This window comes from Aplysia californica, unplaced genomic scaffold (assembly GCF_000002075.1).
Source record: "Aplysia californica isolate F4 #8 unplaced genomic scaffold, AplCal3.0 scaffold00548, whole genome shotgun sequence".
Lineage (NCBI taxonomy): Eukaryota > Metazoa > Mollusca > Gastropoda > Aplysiida > Aplysiidae > Aplysia > Aplysia californica.
In genome coordinates this window covers 428,619-438,988 of record NW_004797818.1, presented here as the reverse complement: position 1 = coordinate 438,988, position 10,370 = coordinate 428,619, and the positions used below count along the sequence as shown (strand labels likewise).

General features: G+C 40.5%; 1 protein-coding gene across 1 annotated transcript in view; it reads left to right on the top strand.

Moving 5' to 3' along the window:
• LOC101859195 (dynein regulatory complex protein 11) overlaps positions 1-10,087 on the top strand; it is a gene marked incomplete at its 5' end in the record, with an annotated part of 13,975 nt that extends 3,888 nt beyond the window's left edge. Inside the window, 6 exon segments of the mRNA XM_005106660.3 lie at positions 1,401-1,661; positions 2,213-2,325; positions 4,294-4,456; positions 6,458-6,586; positions 7,826-8,038; positions 9,509-10,087. Of these exon segments, the coding sequence (XP_005106717.3) occupies positions 1,401-1,661; positions 2,213-2,325; positions 4,294-4,456; positions 6,458-6,586; positions 7,826-8,038; positions 9,509-9,799 (1,170 nt within the window).
• Positions 10,088-10,370: the final 283 nt, after the last annotated feature.

Genomic DNA, 10,370 nt, shown 5'->3' with positions numbered 1-10,370 from the left:
CTCTCTCTCTCTCTCTCTCTCTCTCTCTCTCTCTCTAGCATCGCTCTCAGTCGCCAATCTAAATATTCTTATATATGCTCATTTTTATTACATCTATAAGTTCCTCTTTCTTTTTAAAGGATACGTTTGTTGTTTTTTTTATATATGATCTTATAATCCAGTGCTTGTCAACTCACCTTTAACTCTTTGTGTACAGAAAGCAATTCTTCCTTTGAACATAGCCAATTTTGGTCACTCTGTGGTTTCAATATCACAAAATCCTCTATAACGTCACTCATATATAACATAATTGTATAAAATGAATAGAAAAATGAATAAAAATGAATAATGTACATCAATTCAATGAATATCCAGTTTGATCTTAGGTAAGACGGGTTTATTGAGGTCTTGTGTGTAGATTAATATCACGACTGTAAACAACAGCTGGCCCGGGGTTTAATCCGCCAAAATCTTTATTCAAATCCTTATTTTGATTCCAGACCTTTTTTTACGCTCTACACACAGTCAAATTTTGAATCAAAATTTTGAATGTCAAAATTGTGTTGTTTTCATCCTTTTTTAAAACGTGTTTGGGGCCCCTTAAGAAGCCAAACTTTTTCTCATAGCACACTGCAGGGACACGCCCTTCATGGGGAGTGATGAACTGCTAAAAAAAATTGAGCAGTGAAAAAGGCTAGTCAGCAGTCTTTAAAGAGAAAGGGTGCTTTTAACAACAACAAAAACCAAAAAAAAACCAAACATCACAAACAAACAAACAGACAGACAAACAAACAACCCCCCCCCCCCCCCCCGGACAGTGCTACTGACTGAAGTTGTCTTTAGGCCATTCCCAAAGGGGGGACATTGACATGTTCTTATGCACAGTAGAATTGTAAATGGGCTACATTGTCATGCTCATACTGTGCCGAACAAAATAGGGGGAAACTGCTGCTTTTTCTTTCCTTATCCTTACTATCGTCGTTTTTCCTACACCTCTTTTGTATGTTTGTCACTCTCATGTGAACTACTAATTCCGGGGTGCCTTGATATTCGAAGTAGACTTTGTGCTGTTGAGGGGTGAGAAGAGTAAACCTGATTTCCCGTTTGGACTACTCTTTTGACATCCACCCCCTGGCGCTCATAATATGACCTTATGCAGTTGCGAGCGCCGTAAACCCTTAATTAAAAAACAACAACAAACAAACAGATAAACAAACAAACGAACAAATAGAATTAATAAATGGCTCTATCACTTTTTAAACTTTTTTTTTTTAAAAAGCAGATTGGCATCTTCGTGCTCGGCACTTTCTTAGAGGTAACGCGCAATGTGTAATTAATTTATTAATCGTTTATCATTTTTACCTAAACACGTATTCTTCCTTGTGCATTTAGTTTTTTCGTCTTTCCTTTCATCCCCGAAGGTAGACGACCTAATGCGAGTGGAGCTAGACCGTTTGAGATACGCCATAGACCACCAAAAGAAAGGCAAAGAACCGACCGGAAAGAAAGGAAAGGACAAGACAGGTGGCAAACGCAAGAAAGCCAACAAGGACCTCACAAAAGACCGGACAATAGACGACTTGTACGAGGAACTGGTCACTGGGGAGATCATCATACCGAGCCAACACATCCGGATAAACGACTTTCTGGGGGAACACTTCTACGTCGGTTGTACTATGGAGGTATGTTCTTTAATTCTCATACGGGGTGCATGTTCTTTAATTCTTATACGGGGTGCATGTTCTTTAATTCTTATACGGGGTGCATGTTCTTTAATTCTTATACGGGGTGCATGTACTTTAATTCTTATACGGGGTGCATGTACTTTAATTCTTATACGGGGTGCATGTACTTTAATTCTTATACGGGGTGCATGTACTTTAATTCTTATACGGGGTGCATGTACTTTTATTCTTATACGGGGTGCATGTACTTTAATTCTTATACGGGGTGCATGTACTTTAATTCGTACACGGGGGTGCACATTGTGGGTGGGATCGGGTCGGGTTGGGTCGGGTCGGGTCGAGTCGACATACAACCAAACATACAGACAGACAGACTGGGAGAGGAAGAGTGAGAGGAGAAAAAGAGACGGGGTGGTGGCTGAGGGGGATATTAATGGATAATAGTGGTTCTAAATGTGAGGTGTGTCGGCAATCTTTCATTCTGGTGGGGTTTGGTTTTATTTATATCGTTTTGTTTCGTTGTTTTTTTCTCTCTTGATTCCCCCTAGAACGAAGGACTGGAGCCATTGCCTTCCCTGGCCGTTGTGCGTCGCCTCATTACGGAGCTAGCGCTGATCCCCCTGGGCTCAGCGGCCGTGCATGAAAGGGCTCCTCTCAACAGGTAGTTTTAGTAGTAGATTTCTTCCAGAGACTATAAATCTGGTAGTCCTAGTTAGTGGTGGGCATATCGAAATCAAAATATCGATATATCGATATTTTTACACCTATCAATACCGTATCGGTGAGGAAAATATCGATATTTCGATATTTTGATATGCTCTCCACCAAAGACTACATAACAAGATAGTTCATTCCTCTCTTTGAGCCAAATAAAAAAGTGTCCTCAAAAATCCCGTGGCACCCCTCTTCAAAAAAGTGCGGATTTTGCGAACAAAGTTACCCTGCTTGTGCGAAAAACAATAAAAGCGAAACTAACGAACTGTGCTTTTCCTATTTTTCTTCTGGAGAAACGAAAGAGAGCTTCAAAACAAAGACTGCAGCGCCGTCTCAAGCAATGCGCGGACTTCCGTGGACAATTTTTCGGTAGAGTGAACTATCTTGTTATGAACGATCTTTGCTACCACTCAGCACCGCATTTCCAGAAATTATCCGACTCATTTTATGTTTCCCCCCACATTAACGCACACACACACACACACACACACACACACACACACACACACACACACACACACACACACGCACATCAATTAAAAAAACAAAACAACAAACAACAACACACAAACAAAAATAGAAGACAGCCGTGTTTCGTGCGTAAAATATCGACCAAACTCGATAATTATTGATATATCGATGTATTTGATGGCGAATCTCAATTCATCGATAATAATTTTGTACTATCGAAAAATATCAATCAATATTTTTTGTGTAAAAATATTCATATCGTATCGAATTCGAAATTGCTGATATCGCCCATTACTAGTACTAGAAGGCAGTGTCCATTGGAGACTCGGTTCGTTTCAGTCCGGTTCGGTTTCTGAGAGCTTCAGGGCACACTATGAACAAACCCTCTACCTCAAACCGATCGTGACCCGCTATTTCTTGGGTGCCTTGATAGCTGAAGCAGACTTTGTGCTGCTGAAGCTAGAGAGGTAAGCAGAGTAAGTCTGATTCCCTGTAAGGACTTCTTTGTTGACATCCACCCCTGGGTGCTCATATGACCTTAAGCAGTTGCGAGCGCCGTAAAACTATCAAGGCACCCCAGAAATAGCGGGTCACAAGAGTGTGACTAACATGCAAAAGAAGAAGAGGGAAAATGACAATAGTCAGGATTAGGAAAGAAAAAGCAGCAGCTCCCTGTTGCAGTTCAGGCACAGTTATGAACATAACATTGATGAATCATCCCATTTTCAATTAAAATTCTACTATGCCTTAGAACTCGAGATGTTAATGTCTCTCCTTTTGGGAATGGCCTAAAGACACTTCTGTCAGTAGCACCGACCCGGGGAGTCTGAGTGGTATACAAACATGGTCATCCCAGCAGACACACGAGGATACTCGTGTTGCCGCCAATTGAATTCCAGATTTTTATTTTAAAAATTCTTTTAAATGTTAAAAGGTACACTACTGCATTGCATGGGAACCCAAACTTTTGCCCAATTCGCACGGGAATACTCAAATCACATATTCAAATTTTTTGCAAAAAACAAAATGAACAAAACTCGAAAAAAGCTGGTGAAAAAGGCGGAGATCCCAATGATCACACCTCAGACGTCCATACCTCCATGCAATGTTTTTGCCTTTTTCTGGATGATTTTTCGATATTTTCTCCACATTTTCCCGGCGTTTTCGTGATGCTTTCTCCATAGTTTATCAGTGTTTTCTTTATGGTTTTTTCTTTATTTTCTCGGTTTTTCTCTATTTTTGTCGACGTTTTACTCAACTATCTCGATTCTTTCTCGATTTTTTTTCTATGTTTTCTATGTGTTTTCCTATTGTTTTCAACGTTATTTTCCATGTTTAAAAAAAAAACACTTTTCTCCATGTTTTCTCCATGTTTCACCATGGGTTTTTTTCGATGGTTTCTCCATGTTCCTCCACGTTTTCTCGGTGTTTACTCTCACCCCAGGTCCATGCTGATCGCCGGGCTGCGGGAGACAGGCAAGAAGATGTTGGTTCACAGTATCTGTTACGAGGTGGGCGCCAATTTGTTCAACCTGACACCCTCAAATCTGGCGGGAAAATATGAGGGGAAAAAAGGACAGCAGATGCTCATGCACATGATCATGAAGGTCAGTTTAGTTGTTTGGGGTTTTTGTGTTGTTGTTGTTGTTGTTGTTGTTGTTGTTGTTGTTGTTGTTGTTGCTGTTGTTGTACCCTTTTTGAAAGTATCACATCAACATTATAACGCTAATTTATTTAGTGCAGAGCATCAACCCTAGAACCTAATTTTGCCCTCTTTTTAAGCGCTTTCTGTCACAGAATCGATTTTTCCAACGATAAATGCCATTCTGATTGCATCAAGATGGTATTTGTCATACATAGAATGGCAATTATTATTGGAAGTATGGATTCCGTGATAGAGCGCGTAGGTAAAAAAAAACACACAAGAAAAAAGGGTGCAGCACAAGAAAAAAAAAACATAACAGGCAGAAACAGAAGGCAAGAAACAATTAATTCAACTTACCTGGCGCCCTATAACGTCAACCCACTTCATGATGGTCAGAGGTCAGCAGAAAAAAAAGTTTAAAGGATGTGGCGGATCATGAAAAGATTATTGTATAAATTCATTTCAGTATGATCTCTAGGCGACCTCGTCATCATCAATAGAGGCTATAGTTTTATACTGTTTCCGTCATGATAAAAGATTAATCATAAACATTGTTCATCTTCGGCTATCAACATTATAATGAAGATATCAAAATGTATGCAGACTACTTCAACCGTGCCTATCAGGACTAGCTCGGGATGGCAGAGACACCGGATCCCATGCAGCGTAAAGGGGAAAAACAACCACTTCACACATGGTTCAAACCATTATAATCTATCTATACATATTATATTTGTGAGAGTCCGTCACTTTCGCCGTCTAAAACTTCGGAACCACTTAACTTTCGAATGTTACAAAATTAATGGTGGTTCAGAATAATTTGAAGAGAGCACAGTTTTATTGAGGAGTCTGAAGTCACTGTAGTTTAATTCTAAGTTTTCACTAGTTTTGTTTAGATCTAATCTTGGGAAAGTCCGTCTTCTAAGACGTCATTGTAAGCAAGTGAGATTTCCGTTCTTTAGCCGTGCGCATTGTTTCCACACTTTTGAAATTCTGGAGTGTACAACCACGAAAACGAATAGAGAATCAATCTATACATCACTATATCTAAACCTTCTAATTTTTTGCATCTCTCAGGATTTATGGCTCCATTCCAGTAGAGTGTAAATATAGTAGGCCAATGGCTTTCAGTTGATATTAATGCACCGATCATTCCTCGGAAGGGGGCCAAGCTAGTGTCTTATAATATGTGACTAGGCGAAGAGCGTAACAATTACTTGACAGACACATAATAATACAATTCATTCCTCCATTATGGAATCGAACTCAAAACCTTTGTACATAACATAGGACAGCCTTGTAACTTCACAACCACGCCAGCAGAGTCAAACAATAGCCACCAGGTTGTGTTGCCATGACAACAAAATACAAGGCGCTTTTTCAGAACGTCTAATTTTCAGGCTGATTCCTAGGGAAATTTTTGTTTTTATTCAAAGGAGCTTAGTGGGTCTATTCAAACATTGTAAACCAGATTTCCTTGTAAAGCATGCGGCTCTTCATAATGGAGGTATTTTTACTTAGAATGTGCTATAGCATGGCATTAAAGAGCATTCACTTATTTATTGTCAACATTTCTATACCTCTCAAACACGTCCGACAAAACGATAAATGCTTAACTTATTACGTATGCTTCTATGGTGTGCTGGAAAGTGTCTGGGTTAGTATGATAACCATACTAATAATACAGACGAAGTAATAATCACGATAATAATATAGGCTACATGAAGTAATTACCAAGAAAATATAAGTGAAATAATAACTACAATAATATAGGTCAAATAATTACAAAACACTGCAGATAAAATAATGATCATAAAAATAGAGATTAATTTATTACCATAATAATATAGATGAAATAATAACAATAATTCTATACTATGTGAAACAATTATCATCATATCATGTCTATATAGATGACGTAATAAGCACAACAACATAGATGACGACCCGTGTCTGTCCCCAGGTTGGCAAAGCCATGGAGCCCTCGGTGTTCTGGGTGGGCGATTGTGAACAATTGTTCCTCAGCAAAAAGGACAAGAAAGACCCCGCAAAACCGGCGCGATGGGCCAGCATCTTGCCGAAAACCATCAAGGTTTGTCTAGGAACTCTTCTGTCACATTTGTTTTTTATCGGTGACATCGGTTACATGTTTCCATTGGAGCACTAAAATATAACGTTATCGTGCCATCTTATTATTATTATTGCCTTGTCTTGTCTTATCTTATCTTATCTTATCTTATCTTATCTTATCTTATCTTATCTTATCTTATCTTATCTTATCTTATCTTATCTTATCTGCCTGCCTGCCTGCCTGCCTGCCTACCAGTCTGTCCGTCTGTCTGTCTGTCTGTCTGTCTGTCTGTCTGTCTGTCTGTCTGTCTGTCTGTCTGTCTGTCTGCCTGTCTGTCTGCCTGTCTGTCTGTCTGTCTGTCTGTCTGTCTGGTCGGCTGTCTGTCTGTCTGTCTTACATTTCCCAACCACAATATGGCCGTTATTTTGTCCATGTGCTTCTCTTTAAGAAACTACAATAACATTTTGTTTCTTTCAAAATGTTGGACTCAGTTCATTTGAACAGCTTGCCACCGAGGGCGGTGCTACTGACTGTAGTTGTCTTTAGACCATTCCCAAAAAAGGGGGGGGGGGGGGGGGTAACATGTTCTTGCACACAATAGAATTGTAAATGGGCTGATTTATCAATGTCATGCTCATACTGTGCCGGAACAACATAGGAGGAACTGCTGCATTTTCTTTCCTCATCCTTACTATTGTCATTTTTCCTCTACTTCTTTTGTTTGTTTATGACTCTCTTGTGAACTGCTATTTCCGGGGTGCCTTGATAGTCGAAGCAGACTTTGTGCTGTTGAGGCTTGAGAGGTGAGCAGAGTATGCCTGATTCCCCGTTTGAACTTCTCTGTTGACATTCACCCCTTGGCGCTCATATGATCTTATGCAGTTGCGGGTGTCATAAAACCTTAGTAAAACCAAAGATCGTACATAACAAGATTGTTTACTCAGCCAAAAAAGTGTCCGCGGAAGTCCGTGCATTGCTTCAGATGGCGCTGCAGTCTTTGACTTGAAGTTCTCTTTCGTTTCTCTAGAAAAAGAAGAAGAGTAGCTCGGTTTGTTAGTTTCACTTTTATTGTCTTTCACACAAGTAGGGTGACTCTGTTCGCAAAGTTCGCGCTTTCACGAAGAGGGCGCCACCCAAATTTTGAGGACACTTTTTTAATTGGCTCAAACTCAAAGAGGGAAGTGAACTATCTTGTTAAGTACGATCTTTGCTAAAAACTAAAACTAAGGACGGGTTGCTCTCGATATTCTCATAACCCAGAAAATCAAGAACGGTGACCGCATGATGCTGGTGGGGACCACGAGCCGACCGTACCTGGCCAAGCCCAAACCCCTGACCAAATGCTTCCAGCGGGTGGTGTTCGTGCCTCGACCAGACTACGCCAGTCGTCTGCTCCTGTGGAAATACTTCATCGCCAAACACTGCGGCAGTCAGATGGTCTCCCACGACCTGGACATTTCCTCCCTGACCAAGGTGATTGAGTTGCGTCTGTAAATGGTATACGCCTTCGTCGACTCTGTAATGTTCGCGTGTTTGTTTGTTTCTTTGTTTGTTTGTTTGTTTGTTCGCTTGTTTGATTGAGCGAAGAGAAGTGCATTTGCGCCATGATGGCTAATTTAGTGCAAGGGAGAAGTTGGATATTTTATATTATGCGTAGTATATCAACACACACACACACACACACACACACACACACACACACACACACACACACACACACACACACACACACACACACACACACACACACACGCTCGCGCACACGCACGCACACACACGCATATATATATATATATATATATATATATATATATATATATATATATATATATAGAGAGAGAGAGAGAGAGAGAGAGAGAGAGAGAGAGAGAGAGAGAGAGAGAGAGAGAGAGAGAGAGAGAGAGAGAGAGAGTATATACAATATACATGTATGTACATCATAATATAGAAAGTTTGTAACTTGTGGACCACGTCCACAATTATCTGGGTCACAACATTTGTAGGGCCAGGGTGTAGTTGCTGGGATACATCTTGCCATGAAATTTGGGGAGGAGCCGGACATAACGTGGTACGATTCTAAACACGCACATGACAATGGGCGACTCAAATCGCGAATTCAAAAAGCACGCTAGAAACGAAATGGAAAAGGACCAAATGCAGGTACAAAACCCAGCATGCAGTTCACACTCATTTTGACCCATGTGTGACAAAGTATGGTGAGTGTTGAACGTACTTGTTATCACTCTATCCTAGCTAATGCAAGTGTCTTACACCACCCTTGACACAATTTAGATCGCTCAGAGGGCCAGCTTCCCACCCTGCAAGTCAGGGCTAACCGGGATATTAGATCCCGGGCTGAGGGGAATACAATATATCCCAACAGACAGACTGAGAGACACAGTTAGATGCTCCCTACTCGGGATCAAACTCGGGTATTGCGTTGGACAGCGAAGTGCCTAACCGCTGTAAAACAAACTCTGGTTATCCTGGCCAAATAGTATGTAAGTGTATGAGTTTCATGAACCTATCAACACTGTTGGCTTGTTTAAGAGGCGGGTATCTTGACCAAGGAAACGTGTACTTTTAGAGAGGCCACCTTACAAAAATGTGTCATTTTGAATCAGTTTAATATTGAGTTGATAAGAAACACATCAACACAATAATGGTCACGTTGTAAAGCATTATACCTCCAATATACCCCAATATAACAGGAAAATTAGATCCAACCTCTTGATACAACCTTACTTTTATATCAAAGGCATTACACCGTCATATACCTCGTGGCTTTTATTGAAATACCTGCGGATATATCACTCCATCTTTTTACTGAACAATTGCAAAGATGAAAGTCTGTACCTCTCCACCGCTGCCCTCTCCCCCCTCTTCCTCATCCCCCCTGTTTTCCGTAACAATGTACATTATGCCTTATTTCTGATCACTCAGGTAACCAATGGCTACACAGCGTTTGCCATTCAAAGCGCATGCGCGGAAGTGCTCACGGAAACCCGGATGAAGCGACTGAACCGTCGCGGGAACTTGAGGGCGTCTGAGTTCATTGAACGTATCGCCACGTACGAACCCATCTATGTGGAGGAGGAGGCGGCAGTTCACGACTGGTACATGAAGACGCCACTGGCTAAGAAAAGGCTCAAGAGACGACAGGAGGAAGAGGGATACACAGGCGGAAAGGGGAAAAAGAAAAAGAAAGGGAAAGGAAAGAAGAAGAAGAAGTAGCACTGATCATTGTAGTGCTGTTCAATTTGAAACATTAAAGATAACTCAGCTTATTGCTATTTTAAGTTCTTTAAAAAAGGATGAAAGAAAACTAGAAAAAAAAGTGTTATGAGCAGAGTGAAACTGAGACTGTCTCAAAAGTGTGTTTTATTTTTGTTGAAACGGAAAAACAATTGTTCTAACATGATGACATAGACTGGCAGACTAAATTAACCCAAAAAATCGAAAATCGACAAAAGACGATACTGTTTCTCAATAAACACATTGTGTCACTTTTGGATCTTGAAATGCCATTGTGCCTTCTTTGATAGAATATGATGATGTCTGAAGGAACATACGGAGGAGTCCGCTTAAACCGAACTTGGTTTATCCGAAAACAGCGGTCAGCCGAAACAAAATAAAATATCCGATTTAAAAAAAAAATGTTGGTCTTTGTATTTGAGCAACCTTTCTAAACCGATTTCCAAACAAAACCGAAGAAAACCGGAGGGTACTGCAGATTTGGTTTTAGCGAACTCCATCGTATAACCTATTTGGTACAAGCCGGCGTGTATAGATTTGATGATGCAGC